At 56.6% G+C, this 17,009-nt stretch overlaps 3 protein-coding genes across 3 annotated transcripts; 2 read left to right on the top strand and 1 right to left on the bottom strand.

Annotated features, from left to right (window-relative positions):
* The first annotated feature begins 678 nt into the window (after positions 1–678).
* Positions 679–8,425, top strand: ESRRA (estrogen related receptor alpha). Its single transcript, XM_031447991.2, has 7 exons — positions 679–846; positions 2,317–2,653; positions 5,646–5,762; positions 5,902–6,030; positions 6,428–6,595; positions 6,695–6,964; positions 7,385–8,425. The coding sequence occupies exons 2-7, from the start codon at positions 2,329–2,331 to the stop codon at positions 7,642–7,644; spliced, it is 1,269 nt and encodes a 422-aa protein (XP_031303851.1). The 5' UTR covers positions 679–846; positions 2,317–2,328; the 3' UTR covers positions 7,645–8,425.
* Positions 8,373–9,393, bottom strand: TRMT112 (tRNA methyltransferase activator subunit 11-2). The gene is made up of 4 exons (XM_010994754.3): positions 9,156–9,393; positions 8,963–9,064; positions 8,735–8,824; positions 8,373–8,655 (listed from the first exon to the last, which is right to left on the bottom strand). The coding sequence occupies exons 1-4, from the start codon at positions 9,231–9,233 to the stop codon at positions 8,548–8,550; spliced, it is 378 nt and encodes a 125-aa protein (XP_010993056.1). The 5' UTR covers positions 9,234–9,393; the 3' UTR covers positions 8,373–8,547.
* A 523-nt stretch (positions 9,394–9,916) lies between these two features.
* On the top strand, positions 9,917–12,811 carry PRDX5 (peroxiredoxin 5). The gene is made up of 6 exons (XM_010994755.3): positions 9,917–10,131; positions 11,377–11,511; positions 12,004–12,135; positions 12,209–12,247; positions 12,400–12,461; positions 12,567–12,811. Exons 1-6 carry the CDS (start codon positions 9,952–9,954, stop codon positions 12,670–12,672), a joined length of 654 nt encoding a protein of 217 aa, XP_010993057.2. The 5' UTR covers positions 9,917–9,951; the 3' UTR covers positions 12,673–12,811.
* The last annotated feature ends 4,198 nt before the right edge of the window (positions 12,812–17,009 follow it).

Here is a 17,009-nt window from a genome sequence, read left to right as displayed (position 1 = left end):
AGTGACCTTGAGCGTTCTCCGTCCAGGCCCTATCGGCTCCGCCTTCCCGGGACTGGAAATCCAGGACTTCTTGAATGTTTTAGGTCTGCTTCTCCCACCCCGAGTTCAGCAGCTTTGTGGGGATATTGGGTATGCGGTCCAAAGTGCCAGCTGGTATTATCCTGGGGAAAGGGGGAAAAGAGAGAGGAGCAGCACCTCCCTTCCAGCTTGGGCGTGCTAGACTCCGCCCCTTATGCATATGCAGACACACCAGCCTTCGCGCTCGCCCCGCCCTCATTTACATATGTATACTGTCTTCCTACCCGGCAGCAGTGGCCACTGAGCGACCTCTCCCGTTCCTCTCGCACACAGCGCGTCCCGCCTTCTTTACGTAAGAGTGCTGTTGGACTCCCCCATCCCACAGCTTCACCGCGTCTATCCTGGCCACACCCCTTCAGCGGCCGAGTACGCCTGTGCGCCTCTGGCTCGGCGGCGGCGGGGCGGGGACCTTCATGAAGGCCCGCCCACTGGCTTCACCGGCTCCGCCCCGACACGTCCGGGCACGCAGGCGCTGCCCGCCCCACTTGCCTGATTAGCATAGGGCGCTGTGCCCGCCTCCTGCTTTGCATGCGCACGGCCAGCCCCGCCCCCGCTGTCAGCTGGAGGAAGCGGAGTAGGAAGCGGCCGCGATGTCCTTTTGTGTCCTACAAGCCGCCGGCGGCGCCGCCGAGTGAGGGGACGCGTCGCGGCGGGGCGGCGCGGCCCGAGGAGGCGGCGGAGAAGGGGCCGCCCGCGGCCCCCAGCTCACCCCGGCTCTCCTGGCCGCTCGGCCCCCATGCCTGCCCGCCCGCCCTGCCGGAGCCCCAGGTCCGGGGGCGGAGGGGAGCGCCGCTGGGGGGTGGGCGGGCGGGGCGCAGTGGCCATGTGCGAACGCTGCAGGGAGTCGGGCGGGGGGCGGGCTCCAAGCGAGGTTCCTCTCCATAGCGGCCCGGGTCACGGTCGGGACCGAGTCGAAAGCCAGACGGGGTCAGGGTCCGGGAAGGATCTGGACCTAGGTCTTAATGCGCCGGTTTGGGACCGGGGGCGGCTCTGGCTTGGGCTGCAGATCCTGGCCAGGGTCGGTCTTGGGCCTCGGATCCAGTCCCACGGCAGGGTTCAGTCGGGCACCTGGAGCGTGCCTAAGTCCCAGGGGCGGGCCGGAGTGGAAGATGGGAAGGGTTCCCTGCCCTGGAAAGGGGCTTTGAAGACCACGTGGGGGCGCTCGAAGGGGCCTTGGGCCACCCTTCTCTCTGGGTCAAAGGTCATCGCACTGGCAGGGGAGAACTTCCTCCTTGGCGCTCCCCCATTACTTCCTGATAACCTGATAGAGGGCCCTCGCGGGTGGAGGGGGAGGGGCGGCGCAGCAACTTTAGGCAACTTCCCGTAGGTGTGCGCAGGTTGGGGGGGCGGGGCGCCCCGTAGTGGAGGACTGCGGCAGCTGGAGTGTAAGAGTGAATGTGCTGGGGGGTGGGGGGAGGCGGTTGCAAGGAGGTGGAGCCGCTCCCGCCGCTGCCTGGGTCTGGAGGGGGAGATGTGTCAGGTGTGAAAAGGTCTGAATGTGTTTCCACTAGGGTCTATGCCTGTGTGTGTGAGTGTGGGGACAAGGTGAGGGTGTAAGAGTGTTTGTGAACGAGAGTGTGATTATGAGCCTTGAATGCGGCATGCTTTTCAGGAGTGTGCGAAGGCACATGGGAGCGTGAGTGAGAGCTCATGGTTTGGGAAAGGCCATGTGTCAGCATGAACCTGCCCAGTAGAGTGATCATGTGTGAGTGTGTGTGAGCTTGTGCGTGCAGGTGAAGATAGTCGGGAACCCAGGTGAGTGGGAGTGTGTAAACACAACATGTGTGAGCACATCAACTGTGCTTGGATTTGTGTACCTCAGTTTGCGATCTTGAGGTTACTTGGGTGTGGAGATCACTGAGATCCCCGACATCTGGAGAAAATTGAGCGGTATCCCACTCCTGGCTGGGGTCTGGCTCGGGTTGAAGTGTGCTTGGGGGCTAAGTTAACCCTATTCCCTGGCCTGAGTGGGTATAGGGGGTTTCCAAGTCTCTGGCAACCTCTTGAGTGGGATTCCTGTCAGTTACTGGCCCTGGAGGCACAGGAGCCTCTGTTCCCATGGCAACAGCTGGGGGGCCCTCTTCATGGGCAGCCTTCCTTGGACTCTGTCCCCCCTTCCTCCCCCGTACTGAGCCTGGAAGCCTGGCCCCAGGCCCGGGGTTGGGCAACCAGGGTGACAGGGTGTCTCCATCCCCCATCCCAGCGCCTCCCTGTGACCTGACGGGTCTCTTCCCGCAGGTGACCAGCGCCATGTCCAGCCAGGTGGTGGGCATTGAGCCTCTCTACATCAAGGCAGAGCCAGCCAGCCCTGACAGCCCAAAGGGTTCCTCGGAGACTGAGACTGAGGCCCCTGTGACCCTGGCTCCTGGCCCAGCTCCCACCCGCTGCCTCCCTGGCCACAAAGAGGAGGAGGATGGGGAGGGGGCTGGGCCTGGCGAGCAGGGTGGTGGGAAGTTGGTGCTCAGCTCTCTGCCCAAACGCCTCTGCCTGGTCTGTGGGGACGTGGCCTCCGGCTACCATTATGGTGTGGCATCCTGTGAGGCCTGCAAAGCCTTCTTCAAGAGGACCATCCAGGGTGAGCCCCCACCCCACTCCTGTGCCCTTTGCCCTCTTTCTGGCACTACCCAGTTAGTGCCCTGCTGGGTGGCTGTAGACCCTCAGACTGCCGTGGTACCACTTGGGGTTGGCAGCCTGAAGTTCCCAGGCCCTCCTACCTCTCAGGAAAGCCCTCTCCCTTCAGAGTTAAATAAAGCCACCAGGATGCGTTGACGGATTGAATGTGGGATGTAAGAGTGGGACTCCGGAGGCCTCCTAGGTTTCTGGGTACTATGGGCCCAACACCTTCCACAGTGGCTCTAAAAAATTCAAAGTAGCCTCTGCCTGCTCCTAAACTTGTTCTTGCTTCCGGCAGCTGCTGACTTCTCACTAGCAGAAAACATAATATGCCCCTTTTTGTGTTGATTTCCCTGAAGCAGCGCCAGCACAAGGCAGGTTTTTACCTGAGAGGGGGTAACTGAGAGGGGCTTCATCATATTTCAGCACCTAACTTTAAAAAGACAGGCATCCCTGCTAATAGTGCTCATTGAATTTTTGAGCATATCAAAATATGAGTGAGCAATGGTGATATAGTAAGTATTATTGGGGATGTGCCTGTTACTTGTATTTTTATGGAAACTGTTGGTTATTTGGGGCTACAACGTGTAGACTTTTTGAGAACATTTCTTGAGTGCTTACCCTGTGCCAGGCCCTGTGTCCTGTTACGTTTATGCTCTCGGTTACCCCCAGAGCGATTTCCAAGGTGCCAGCACTATTATTACTGAGGCCCAGAGAGGTTTGTAAAACTTTGTTCAAGTCCCACAGGTAGAAAAATGGCACAAACGAGATTTGAGCTGGGGTTGATTTAGGTCCAGAGCTAAGCTCATGCAGGCGAGACTCACCTCTGCTTATTACTAATAACTGAACTTCGGACAGACGCCTCACCACTGATTGTGACATTGCAGCAAGTTTTGACTTGGCTGAGACCCGTTGGTCTAAAAGCTTTCTGCTCCCCTCTGGCCCTGAAGACCATTGAGCCAACAGGCCCACGTCCAGGTGTTTCTGACCCACCCGGAACCCTGCATTTTTTGTTGCCTCAGTTGATAAATATTATTGAGCAGGAGCCATAAATAGTAATCATTTATTGAGCATTGAAGTGCTGGGAACCATGCTAAATGTTTTACCTTGATCATCCCATTTAGTTCTCACAACCCGCCGTAGTAAGAAGGAGGTGTTAATCATCCCAGTTTTACAGGTGTGAGTAAACTGAGGCCTCAAGGGCTTAGGTGTGAGACTTGCCCAAATTCACACAGTTGGTAAGTGGCAGTGTCAGGATGTGTCCTGGGCAGCCTCCAGGGTCCTTGCTCTTCACAAACCTGTGCTTTGCTATCCTGGCCACCATTCCAGGTATAGGGATATAGCTGGGACTAAGGCAGGATTGCTGCTGTCCTCAAGCAGTTTACATTCCAGCAGAGGGGAGAGAGAGAAAACAATGAACTTAACCCAGTTATTAATAGAACAACAGTGGTAAGTGCAGGAGGGTGAGGAGCAGGGTGAGTGCCAGGGAAGCTGCCTGGGTCTGGGGCTCCAGAGGGCCTCCCCAAGGAGGTGTCCTGAGCTAGGTGCAGAAGCCCAGGTAGGGTGTAGGAGAAAGCAGGCTGCAAGGAGAAATGCACTAAGGGCATTTTGGCTGGTTGTGTCATTCAGTCCCTGGGAGAGCCGCCGTGCATTCATTCAGCCAGACCCCCCGTTCGTAGCACTGGGTACAGCCCTGGCCCCTGTGGAACTAACACTAAAGGTAACAAAGAAGATAAGTATGTACTCCATACATAGGTGGCATATTAGGTGATACTAAGAACAGATGAGAAGGCATGAAGCAGGGACAGGCGTCCCGAGGTGTCTGCAGGGGGGCATTCGGCATTCCCACACAGCTGCCAGGAAGGCCTCACAGAGCTTGAAGGAGGTGAGGGAGCAGTGCCCCTTGAGGCAGGGGCCTGTTTGAGGAACACCAAAGCGGCCAAAGGAGCCGGGCACAGTGGGAAGAGGGGATGAGGTCAGAAGGATGGTGAAGTGTAGGCCTCACAGGCCACAGGGTTCACCTGGGCTTTTACTCTGAGAAGGGAAATCATTGGAGTGTTTTGAGCAGGGGATGGGCAGGAGGATAGGTGACAGTGACTCTGGTCAAGTGTGAAAGTAGTTGTCACGGGTAGAAAGGGTCAGCTTCTGGATACATTCGGAGGTGAAGCCCACAAGGATCTGTCAATGGGTTGGATTTAGGGTGTGAGAAAGGAATCAAAGATATCTCCTCAAATTCTGCTTGAGCAACTGGACAGATGGGGTTGCAGGTCTTGGAGGGGTAGACCCAGGGCTCCACCTAGGACAGGTAAGGTTTGCAGCGTCTTGTAGATGTGCAGGAAGGATGCCAAGGAGGCAGTGGGATATGCATCTAGAGTTCAGGCAGGTCTAGACTACAGATACAGATTTGAAAGTCCACAACTGGGTGAGATCACCATGAGAGTGAGTCAGTGGAGGTGAGGTTGAGGGGAGCCCTTGGGGGGGTCTTCAGTGGAAGGAGTGCAGGCAGCTGCACAGAAACCACGAAGTGGCAGTAAGGTGGGAGGGAAACCAGGAGTGTGGTAACCTACAAGCAAAAGAAGAAAAGTGTTTCTAGGAGGGATCAATAACATTAGATGCCCCTTTAGGCCAAGTAAGATGAGGACAGGAATTGACCATTGGATGTAGCCCTTGGTAAGAGCAGATTCAGGGCAGTACAGCCCAGAGATGTGACTTGACAAGAAGTTTGGGGTAGGTGCAGCCTGACTCCCCTGGTCCCAGCGCTTCCCTTGCCCAGGCTGGGGGCCCCCAGCCCAGCAATCTTTCCCATTATTGCCCCGGGCTCCCCTGCCCCACTCACGGCACTCCTGCTCTCCCCAGACTTGTGCTTGCCCGGGGCGAGTCAGGGCTCTCCTGTCTGCTGGGCCCTGCTCCGGGCCCTGGGAGGCCGCCACTGGAGCCCTGCCTCTTCCTGGCAGGGAGCATCGAGTACAGCTGTCCGGCCTCCAACGAGTGCGAGATCACCAAGCGGAGACGCAAGGCCTGCCAGGCCTGTCGCTTCACCAAGTGCCTGCGGGTGGGCATGCTCAAGGAGGGTGAGCGCTGGTGGGGGCCTGGGCGAGGCTGTGGGGGCTGGACGCACGGGGGCATACCAGTGGAATGGCCTGGGCCGGCGGGCTCTGCAAAAGAGGTCATCCCCAGCCCCACGGACACAGCCCTGTCCTTCAATTCAAGGGGTACGTCTGGACCGTGTCCGGGGTGGGCGACAGAAGTACAAGCGGCGGCCAGAGGTGGACCCACTGCCCTTCCCAGGCCCCTTCCCCGCTGGTCCTCTGGCAGTGGCTGGAGGGCCTCGGAAGACAGGTGAGAGCACTGTGGGTCCTTGGGGCTGGGGTGGGGCAAGGACATGGGAGGCCTGTCTGACGTCATTCACCCAGGATAGTAGTTAGCTTGGGCACTGGGACCCGAATCTTCCTTTCATGTGTTCACTTACTCATTTCCCTCAAGAAGTATTTACAAAAATAATCCTTTTCTGCATCAGGCCTCAAGCAGCCCAGCTGAGAGCAGAGAAGGCTTTCTGGTTCTTTCACAGATACTTTCCCTGAGAGCTAGTGTGGCCCTTCCTGTAGAGAGGTGTCTGAGTCTGGCTGGCCAGTGGCTGTTGAGGAAAGCCACAGGCGGACTGACTCTGGGAAGATGCTTGACCCTGAAGTACCAGCAAGGTGATGAATTCTAGTGCCTCTTCCACCTCTCACTGCAGCCCCAGTGAATGCACTGGTGTCCCATCTGCTGGTGGTTGAGCCCGAGAAGCTGTATGCCATGCCTGACCCAGCGGGCCCTGACGGACACCTCCCGGCCGTGGCTACCCTCTGTGACCTCTTTGACCGAGAGATCGTGGTCACCATCAGCTGGGCCAAGAGCATCCCAGGTAAAGGGCCCAAGTGATGTGGGGCTTCCCTAGGTAGGCCGGGACATGCCCGGCTCTGGTGCGCTTACTCAACCAGGTCTGCTCCCCACTGCCCTCCAGGCTTCTCGTCACTGTCGCTGTCTGACCAGATGTCAGTCCTGCAGAGTGTGTGGATGGAGGTACTGGTGTTGGGTGTGGCCCAGCGCTCACTGCCACTGCAGGATGAGCTGGCCTTTGCTGAGGACCTGGTCCTGGATGAAGAGGGGGCTCGAGCGGCCGGCCTGGGGGAACTGGGGGCTGCCCTGCTGCAACTGGTGCGGCGCCTGCAGGCCCTACGGCTGGAGCGTGAGGAGTATGTCCTGCTGAAGGCCCTGGCCCTCGCTAACTCAGGTTAGTCTGGGGCAGGTGCTGACAAGTCTCTCCCTAAGGCCCTCCGGTTTTTAGCTCTGATGGTGGCACAGCCTCATTTTGTAAACAAGGAAAACTGAACCTTAGGGAAGAACAGTGACTTACTGAAGGTCACAAAGTAAGTCAAGGGCAGGCCCAGGAACTGCATATAGGATTTTGAGCCCTAGTGTGAGACTTCTGTGGAAAAGTGAGCCATTGAGTGGGAGGGAAGGTGGTAGGGACCAGGTGGCCATAGCCAAAGGAGAAAGGGTGGGCCCGGCTCATGGGCAGGAGCAGTGAGTGGTGCTTCAGCAAATCCTTGTCCTCCTCCTGCTTGGCCCCATCCAGTGGTTCCCGGGGAAGATGGGGGCTCTGCCTTTTCTGGAGGTGTCCCACATCTACAGCTGTTGCCTCTCCTTGCAGACTCTGTGCACATTGAAGATGCCGAGGCTGTGGAGCAGCTGCGAGAAGCTCTACATGAGGCCCTGCTGGAGTATGAAGCTGGCCGGGCGGGCCCCGGAGGGGGTGCTGAGCGGCGGCGGGCAGGCAGGCTGCTGCTCACATTACCACTCCTTCGCCAGACAGCGGGCAAAGTGTTGGCCCATTTCTATGGGGTGAAGCTGGAGGGAAAGGTGCCCATGCACAAACTATTCTTGGAGATGCTCGAGGCCATGATGGACTGAGGCAAGGGGTGGGCACGGGTGGGGGTGCTGGCAGGACCCGCCCAGCATGGAGTCAGCCCCAAGTGGGCAGAGCTGGGGTCTGGGCAGTGCCACAGCCTGCTGGCAGGGCCAGGGCAACACCATCAGCCCCTGGGAGCAGGCCCTATGCCCTCCCCTCCCCCATTCTAGGGGGTGTTAGAAGCTGGGAATGTGCGTGTCCAGGCTCTGGGCACAGTGCTGCCCCTCGCAAGCCATAACGTGCCCTCAGAATGTCGGGGGCCTTGCGGAAGCCATAGGGGGCTGCAGGGGATGTGGGGGAGGGGGGGCAGAAGCCTGATCTCAGGGAGGGAAGGGAGTGGAGGCCAGTCTCCCAGTGGGTGATGCTTTTGCTGCTGCTTAATCCGACTTCCTCTCTAGAACAGAGGGATTTGGAGAGCAAAGGCCCCTGCTCCCTTCGCTCCTCTCCTCATCATTTGCATTGGGCATTACTGCCCCCCCCTTGAAGCAATAACTCCAAGCAGGCTCCAGCCCCTGGACCCCTGGGGTGGCCAGGACTCCCCCATCAGCTCCCACCCAGCCTCCTCAGGGGGCAGGGAGAGCACTGCCTCTATGCCCTGCAGAGCAATAACACTATATTTATTTTTGGGTTTGGCCAGGGAGGCGCAGGGACATGGGGCAAGCCAGGACCCAGAGCCCTTGGCTGTACAGAGACTCTATTTTAATGTATATTTGCTGCAAAGAGAAACCGCTTTTGGTTTTGAACCTTTAATGAGAAAAAAAAAATATATCGAGCTCAAGAACACTATGTGTTCGGTGTGTCACTGGGCCAACGATCGGAGATACACAGAACGGAACTAGCCAACAGGATATACGTAAACAAAGATACACACAGTCACAACGGAAAAACTGGTGCCTGGCACGGTTTTAAGTCTCCGTTTCTTCATCACTCAGCAGCATATTGGGGATCCCCCGGCTGATGGGGAACAGACGTCCAGACTCTGGGCACTGCAGCGTGCCCTCCAATACCTCCACCTGCGAGAAAAGGGGAACACAGCTGAGCAATGGCAGCTTCCAGGTGGAGGGCTGGGAAGCAAGTGGAGAGGATTCTTACCTCCAGCAGTACGTGGTGCATCTTCCTCAGAAATTCCTCGTCATGCTCATATCCCTCAATAGGCTCTTTGGGCACCTCGATCAGATGCAACTGTGGGCAAGAAGTTATATCATCTCTGGGCATGCCCGACCCTCGCCCTAAGGCCAGGCTCCCTGGCCTGGTGTAAGGGGTCGCGGTGAGACCACGGTCCCCGCTAGGGTGTGCACAGGAGGCAGGGAGGGTCCTTACGGTGTCGGCTGCCTCCAGAAGCGCCGCCCATTCCACTTTGGGTATCATACGCGCTACGAAGTCGGGGTTGAACTCCACAGGGTTGATGCGGACCTCGGTGGCCTGCGGGGCGGAGAGACTGAGTTAGGCAGGGACCGGATCCTAGTTCTCCGGCCCGCCACGGAGAGGGACGCGAGATCGCCCCGGCCGGTACCTGGAGGCGCAGGGGGAAGCCACGGGGCCCCACCCCCCGCACATGCGAGCTCAGCAAGTTATGGGTGAGCAGCTTCATGTCGCCACAACGCGCTCTCGCCAAGCCGGAACCGGAAAGAAGGCGGACCCCGCTGGAGTTACTTCCGGGGCTGCTCCACTCTCTATCCTATTGGATAGCTGGGAGGGGCGGAAACGGCGAACTTGCTGGAACTTCTCGTGCTCTCCGTAGCAGAGGTCTGATAGGATCACGCGCTGCTCCCGGAAGCATCTTGGCAGGAAATTGCTAGGACGCAGGCTCAGTGGTTTTGGCTGAGACAAACCTGCAGCTGCTACAAATCATGTACAGTAAAAATTATATGTAAAACATCTGCAACGCAGGGACCTTCCTTAAATGCAAAATAAATATTTTACTCCCACACAGGTGACTGACATTGTCTCCCGCCCCTCGTTTTCGGTTAAGAACAGAAATGCTGCCCCAACCCATAAACTATGCCCAGCAAAACGGCGGCATCCTACTGGTGCACGCAAACAAGCTCCGCCTATTCGCGAGCGCACCAGTGATCCAGCCTCAAACGCAAATAAGCCGAGCGTGTTGGAAGCTCCGCCTCTGCGCGCGCCGCCCACGTCTGCCCAGTGACGGCAGGAGGCCTGGGCGGCCGAGGCTTCGCTTTCTGCAGGGTTTGGTCATAAAGCCTCACGTCAGGCCCCGCCTTCAGCCTCAGCCGGGAGGCGGAAGTGAGAGCTGGGGCGGGGCGGGGCCGGGAGGGGGCGGGGCAATTGTGGCTTCAGGGTCTGGCATGTCGCTGGCGTGGTTTTGCATTCTGGGAAGTAGAACGCGTCCGGTGGTCTCCCGGGCGACTGCCGTTGAGTGTGCGGCAGCGGCGGGAGCCAGAAGGTGCCTGGAAGGGGGCCTAGAGTGGGCGTTTCGTGGGGTCCGCGGTTTCAGAAGCGCTGCTGCAGCCATGGCCCCGATCAAGGTGACCGCTGACTCGGCCAGGCCTGATACCTCCCACCTTCCCCCCACCTCCTCCGGACTGTTTCCCTAGCGTCCTCCATCCCGCTTGTCTGGGCGAGAGTCATCCTCTTTCTTGCCCTCCTGACCCTTCCCCGCCGCCCTAGAGGCTCCCCTCGCCGTCTGTCTCCTTCATCCCCTCCACCAGACCCCGTGGTTACAACGTTGTCGCCAATTTTAGGGGCCCCGTGCCGCATCTCCTGGAACAGCCCGCAAGGCTCTCGGGCCTTCCACTCGTAGACGGCATCCACTCTGGGACACCGTGTGATGGGTCTCCACCATTTTCAGGCGATTGAGTACCAAGGCTTCCTTCGCCTTATGGAACCACCTCCTTTGCCCTTTTCAGTCCCTATAGTGCCCTCCTCCGTACCGTCCCGCTCGCTTTTGTCGTGTTATTGGGCATCACTCTCACCCCATATTCTGAAACAGCTGTTGTCTCTTAGAGCCCTGTTTTGTCTCCCCCATTGCAGTCCACCCATGGCTAATTCCCACCCTTCTGAGTCTTTCACCCCTCTCATCTTACGGAAACATCCCCAGCTCCTTCCCTCGCTGTGCCACACTCTTCTGAGACCCTCTCCTCCTTCTGCTTCATCCTACAACCAACTGCTGGGTTTCTCAGAGACTCTCCCCTCGCCCCTGACTTTCCTCTCTTGTCCACCTCCTCTGGCCCCATGAAGCCTCACGCACTCCCAGGTAGACTGGTCCCTTCCCCTTCAAGAGATTCCTTCTTTTATTCTTTACCTTCTGGATGTAGCAACCTGCACCTCCCTCCTCAACTTTCCCACCTTCTGCCACCCTCCCTTTTTCTCTTCCTGAGGGCGGGACTCTCAGCTGAGGCCAGGGTCCCCTCCCTCGGTGTTGTCAGGGCCTCCTCCTGTTCATTTTCCCCACTCCTTTCCTGTAACTCAGCTTGTTTACTCAACCCCTTGCGACACCCGGGGAGGCCTTCTCTCCCTTTTTCTGTTTTCAATAACTGGCTCTTAAGAGGAATGGGGCCACCTCCAAACCTGGAGAATGTTGGGTAACCAGGTGATTGTGGGGTAGGGAGCTCTGGAAGCTCTGACAGGGTTGGACTTTCTTGGCTCCACCCGACCAAGCAGAACTACCAGGTCCTCTGGGCTTCCACCATCGCCACCCCCTGCCCACCCGCCCATGCTGCTCTTCTCTTGGCCTCCTGCCCCACTCCTTACCTTGGCGTCATTCCTTCTAGGTGGGAGATGCCATCCCATCGGTGGTGGTGTTTGAGGGGGAGCCTGGGAACAAGGTGAACCTGGCAGAGCTATTCAAGGGCAAGAAGGGGGTGCTGTTTGGAGTCCCTGGGGCCTTTACCCCTGGCTGTTCCAAGGTGAGGCCCGCCCCTCTGGGGCTCAGCATTTGGGACTTTGTGTACATGTTTGTGTCATTTGTTAGCCCTCTACGTTGTCCTGGGGCAGCTTATACCAAGGTACAATGTAGATGATGTGACAGTTAAAAGAGCATATCTATTTAAAAAAAAATAAGGCTGTGAACAGGTACCAGGTATGTAAGACAAAAGGTTGATGCAATGAAATCCATCACTCTCATTGATCCTGCTGGGTGACAGGCACTGGAAGGGACTTGGAACTCGGGTAAATGGGACATAGTCCTGCCCCATGGGAAGTTCATGGTCTTGGCCAAGGAACAGTTAAATTTAGATCCAAGCTTCCTAGTGGCCAAGGCAAAAAGGAACTGTAGCTTACACAGTTATTGTCTGATCAAAACTGTTGTAGTAAGAGAGGTGAGGAGGGCCTGGGGATGAAGGGTAGGCTGAGGAGCAGAGGCATTTATCCCTTTGTTGACCCTATTTCCCCCTCCCCAGACCCACCTGCCAGGGTTTGTGGAGCAGGCCGGAGCTCTGAAGGCCAAGGGCATCCAGGTGGTGGCATGTTTGAGTGTTAATGATGTTTTCGTGACCAAAGAATGGGGACGAGCCCACAACACGGAAGGCAAGGTGAGGTGTGGGTCCTGCAGGGGATCAGGGGCCAAGCAGGAGATTTTTCATGTGACTTTTACTTTCTCCTTAGGTTCAGCTCCTGGCTGACCCCACTGGGGCCTTTGGGAAGGTGAGTGCACCCCCCATCCTCCACCTGCAGGGTGGTTCTTGTGTTGGGCCCTGGAAGTAGGGACTTGGAGGGACATGGCCAATGTGGGCAGCAGCCAGGGGTCTTGGCGTATTCTGGGGGTTCCTGACCCTGTCCTCTGCCTCTCCTTTCAGGAGACAGATTTGTTACTAGATGATTCATTGGTGTCCCTCTTTGGGAATCGACGGCTCAAGAGGTAAAAGTAGGAGAGTCCCCGTGGGGTTCCCCCGACCCAGCCTGTTTCCATTCCCAGCCTCTAGGCCCAGGCTGTTGCAACTGGCCTGGCCCTTCTTTCTGGCAGGTTCTCCATGGTGATAGAGGATGGCATAGTGAAGTCCTTGAATGTGGAGCCCGATGGCACAGGCCTCACCTGCAGCCTGGCCCCCAACATCATCTCACAGCTCTGAGGCCTCAGGCCCAGAAGTGCTCCTTCCACATTCCCTATTTCACCTACCCACCCCTGGGCAGGGGGCCCTAACCCAGCCTCAACTGTGGCCACCCAGTTGGAACCTCGGCCAGATTTCTGCAATAAACACTTCTGGTTTATGTCTGTCTCTTTGATTTTGAATTGCTGCTTTGTCCAGGGCCATTTCTCATGACAGACAGGCTGTGAGGGTAGTGGGCAGGGGCAGATGGGGAGACTAACAGGGGACCCTGATTTAACTTAGGAGTCAGAGAAGGCCTCTTATGAAGCATCAGACTGCAAGCTGAGAAAAGGCCAGTGGTCTGAAGAGTAAGGGAGGAGCAGTCGTGCAGAGGGAGCATGTCTGGAAAGGCCCTAGGCAGCCCTGAACTTGGTTCACCCCCATGACCTTTGCATGTGATGTCTGAGTGATGGCTGATCTCATTTTGACCACAGACCTCAGGGTAGGCATTTGGGCTCCAGTCATCGCCCCCAACATGGACCAAACCCAAGCCTCATCATTCTTTAAAACTCTGCTGAACCCCTTCTGGGAGCACCCACATCCCAAGAAGGGCCCCTGGTGCCTTGGGACCATCTGACTGGCAGAAAGGACTTCATTGGTGGAGGCAGTGCTGGTTCAGTCCAGGGAGGTGGTTCCCCGGGAGAGGAGTCTAGGTGAGCTGTGGGGGAGATGATGCTCATGAGGCCTGAGCAGCAGTCGGTGAACTGTGGGGTGCGGAGGGTCAGGGGGGCCAGCAGGGGTTGGGCTGAGGATCATTGCTGCCTGCGGGCCCTGCCCTTGCCCTCTGCCTCTTGTCCCTGGGAAGCCATGTGTTTCAGCAGCAGCAGGTGGTGATTATTAGACCCCTGCTGTGTTTAGGCGCTCACAGTCTAAGGGAGGCAGATGCTTGAGGTATAGTAAAAATCCTTGGCACCATCCTGTGGGGTGTGAACTGTACTGCCCTGTTAGACCCCAGAGAGGGTAAGTAAGTAGGCCTGGCTCATTCAGCCACTTAAGAGTTCGGATTTGAGCCAATCAGTTGGCCCCTGGGAGCTTTACTCACACATAGCTGCCTGCTGTGTGCTCTGTCAGCACCAGGCCCTGAGGGGCCCTCCCTGCCCTGCCTGGCCATCTGCTGGGGCTCGGGCAGGTTCAGAGCTGGCTCGGGCAGGTTCAGAGCTGGCTAGGGCAGGCTGCACTCATTCAGGGCTTCCAGAGAAAGTCAAGGAGGGGCCTCTTGGAGGACATGGCCCTTGAGATAGTGGGACTGGTGCTCTGGCAGAGGGAACGATATGGAGGGTGGAACAGCCCAAGTTGCTGCAGGAAGTAGAGCTGCTGAGAGTTTGCCAGGAGGGCAAGGGCCTTTTAAGACCTAAGCTGCTTACCTTTCACCCTGCCAGTGCCTTAGGCCAGTAAAGAATTTCTGCAGGGAAGTGACAGGTCAGATTCCCACCTGGGCTCCTGTGCAGAGGTAGAGTTGAAGTGGGGTGGGTGGGAGGCAGGGGAGAGGCCAGGTGGGCAGCGCAGGAAAGGACTGATGACCAGGTGAGTGATGGCCAGGAGGTGGAGGCTGTGACGAGGGAACTGTTGGGTGCTGGAAGGAAGGGTGAGTGCAGGGGGCCACTTGGCTGGAGGGCTAAGGGGCTGGGTGGTTGGGGTGGTGTCCATGTGGTTGGGCTCTGAGCAGAGGGGTCAGCTTCCTTGGAGGGGTCATGGGCTGGGGCAGGGAAGGGGGTTTCCCAAGCCCTTGTAACCTGCCTCTGGGTCCCAGCACTCTCCTGGACTTGAAGGCAGGAAGGTCCTTACTTTCCCAGACATTATCCCTCTTAATCCTCTGGTCATATAAAGGAGGAAACTGAGGCATATGTAGAGTTTCCCCCATAGTCACCTGTGTGCACACCAGTGAGTGGTCTTGAGCCCCCTGAGAGCCCAGGTAGAGGGAGTGACTGAGTCCGCAGCTGGGTTCTCAGAGCCTTGTGTCTGCCAGTGTAGATGGCGGGTCAAATGGGCTCCCCACGGGCTGGCACCCTTCTTCTGCTTCCCTGCAGACCTTGTGCCACCCAGCAGCTCCTCACTATCAGCGCAAGTCCAGGTTCCATCCTTGCTACTCAGCTCCTGTTCCCTCCACTCCTGGCCTCACATCTGGGCTAGCTGAGGTCCAGTGAGTCCTCGGAGAGGAAGTGTCCCCTCCAGGGTCCTGTTGCCACTGGCTGGGCCTTTAGGGCATGATGAGGGGGCTTCCAGGGCTGGGGTGGTCCTTTTGGACAGCATGATGGGAGTTAGGTGCAGGTGCAGGTGGGCCTTTGGCCTCAGTGACCCTGGCTGCTGTCCATAAGCCTCAGCTTGCTGGGGTGGGGGTGTCCTGTGAAGCTGCTTCAGGTGCTGGAAGGCCCGAGATCGGCCATCATGTGGCAAGAGTTCTAGCCTGTGACACCTCCTCCAGGGCAGAGGTCAGGTTTTAGGCCTATAGATAAGGGCAGGCCAGGCCATGGCAACCTGGACCAGCAAGTTCTGGAGGCCTGGGGCTACACTTAGCAGAGCGGTGACATGACATTCCTGGGCTGTTGGTGGCCAAAGGGCCAACATTAAAACCAATCAACCAACTCCCCACCCCCAAACATCCACCTAACATATCCACAAATAAAATGTCCTGACCAGCCCAAGGCTGCAGCAACTATACCTAGGAGGCAAAGGATTTGACTTAGCATCAGCGCTTCTGGGCCTTTTCTGGGTCAAGAATTCCTTTGAAGTGTTGAGAAGAGCAATGCCCCTTTCCTTTGAACACATGCCCTGCACTGGGACACCTAAGGAACTGGGAAGATCTCTCCAGGGGGAATCTTTCTCATCTCTTGCAGAATCAAACCTGAGCTTCTGAGAGAATGAGAGGGTGGAAGGGGTCCCCCATTTCTGGCCTACATTAGGATGGGGCTGCAGCCATGCAGGCACCGTGCCTGAGAGCACTGGAGGCTACTGGCCCCAAGAGAACACACCCCGCTGGTCCTGGTTGGGGTTTGGCTACCCAGGCATCAAGGAGTGACAGCGTAGAAAGTATGTGTGTGTGTGTCTCTTTTAGAGAAGTTTGGGTAACATCTGTGTGAATGCACAGATTCTTAGCATTAATAAACACGTATATCAATCTGCTTTGCTATTAATATTTGCATCAACTCTCCCTGCTTGAGCTGGGGATCATATTTTTATACTTAACACAGGTAAGGTGCCCTGCTCAAGGTGGGGAACAGAGGAAATACTCAAACGTGTTTTGGGAGGGAGTGAAAAAGTGAAGGGAGGGAGAGAGAAAGCTCTCCAGCTTCCCAGATATTGGTTCCCATCATTTCAGCATAAACTTGACCATAGTGGTTCTGAATTAGAACTAGATTTGCCTGAGAGGGATGTAAATACCAGGGACTTAATACAGAGGCTTAGCTCACAGACATGCAGTAGGAAGGTTGATAATCTAGGGCTAGTATGGCAGCTGTATGATTATTAGAGACCCCTGCTCCTTCTGTCTTGCCACTCTGCCATTTTAAACATGTGACTTCTACCTCACAATCCAATGTGGCTGCTTGAATTCCAGCCGTCACAGCCAAAGTCCAGCCAGCAGGAAGGAGGAAATGGGGAATCGGAGATAAAAGGCCCATACCAGCTGTCTCTGAAGAGGGTTTTCTGGAACCTGCCCTGTATCATTTCCGCTTAAATCTTGTTGGCCAGAAGTTAGTCACATGATCATAGTAGCAGCGAGAGACGCTGGGAAACATCGACTTTATTCCAGGGTGCCATGTGTCTAAAAAGTCAGGGGTACTATTACCAAACAAGAAAGGGAGAAAGGATATTGGGTGGACAACAAGCAGTGTGGGCCACCTGAGGGGATTGCCTCTGAGCAGAAGAAACTTTGCGGGGGTGCTCCAGGGCCTCCCAAGGGACAATGTCACTTCCCTGCTACTCCCATCAGCCTTGGCAGGAGCACATACTAAGTTGTCTCAGATCCTTGTGTGATTGCCTCATATCCTCAAGCTCTGTCCCTGCAACTTTAGTCTCCACCGTCACCCTGATTCCTTAGCTTGTGGGTTCTCCAAGCTCTGGCCTCTTCAGCATCTCCCTGACAATGTTCACAATGGGATGCCCCTCCCTTTCCTATTCCTGCCCAAGTGACTCTACCTTGGAGGCTCCAGGTCAATCCCATTTGCTGAGGACAACAGCCCATTTCCAGTCCCTTCCCTGAACAAGTCTATGTGGGTTACACTCTCAGCTTTATCAAAGACAGAGTTTCTTTGACATATAATTCACCCTTCAAAAGTGAACAATTCAGTGGTCTGTAGTCTATTCACCAAGTTGTGCAACTA

The sequence above is a fragment of the Camelus dromedarius genome, chromosome 12 (genome assembly GCF_036321535.1).
Source record: "Camelus dromedarius isolate mCamDro1 chromosome 12, mCamDro1.pat, whole genome shotgun sequence".
NCBI lineage: Eukaryota > Metazoa > Chordata > Mammalia > Artiodactyla > Camelidae > Camelus > Camelus dromedarius.
This window is presented reverse-complemented; position numbering and strand designations above follow the sequence as displayed.

What these genes read in the sequence shown, in the direction of transcription:
- ESRRA (XM_031447991.2), top strand. Translation starts at nt 2,329, where the DNA reads ATGTCCAGCCAGGTGGTGGGCATTGAGCCTCTCTACATCAAGGCAGAG. An exon ending in CTTCAAGAGGACCATCCAGG is followed by an intron (nt 2,654 to 5,645) that starts GTGAGCCCCCAC and finishes TCTTCCTGGCAG; the next exon opens with GGAGCATCGAGTACAGCTGT. An exon ending in CTGGGCCAAGAGCATCCCAG is followed by an intron (nt 6,596 to 6,694) that starts GTAAAGGGCCCA and finishes ACTGCCCTCCAG; the next exon opens with GCTTCTCGTCACTGTCGCTG.
- TRMT112 (XM_010994754.3), bottom strand. Translation starts at nt 9,233, where the DNA reads ATGAAGCTGCTCACCCATAACTTGCTGAGCTCGCATGTGCGGGGGGTG. An exon ending in GCTTCCCCCTGCGCCTCCAG is followed by an intron (nt 9,065 to 9,155) that starts GTACCGGCCGGG and finishes TCCGCCCCGCAG; the next exon opens with GCCACCGAGGTCCGCATCAA. An exon ending in TGCACCACGTACTGCTGGAG is followed by an intron (nt 8,656 to 8,734) that starts GTAAGAATCCTC and finishes CTTTTCTCGCAG; the next exon opens with GTGGAGGTATTGGAGGGCAC.
- PRDX5 (XM_010994755.3), top strand. Translation starts at nt 9,952, where the DNA reads ATGTCGCTGGCGTGGTTTTGCATTCTGGGAAGTAGAACGCGTCCGGTG. An exon ending in CCCACAACACGGAAGGCAAG is followed by an intron (nt 12,136 to 12,208) that starts GTGAGGTGTGGG and finishes CTTTCTCCTTAG; the next exon opens with GTTCAGCTCCTGGCTGACCC. An exon ending in CCACTGGGGCCTTTGGGAAG is followed by an intron (nt 12,248 to 12,399) that starts GTGAGTGCACCC and finishes CTCTCCTTTCAG; the next exon opens with GAGACAGATTTGTTACTAGA.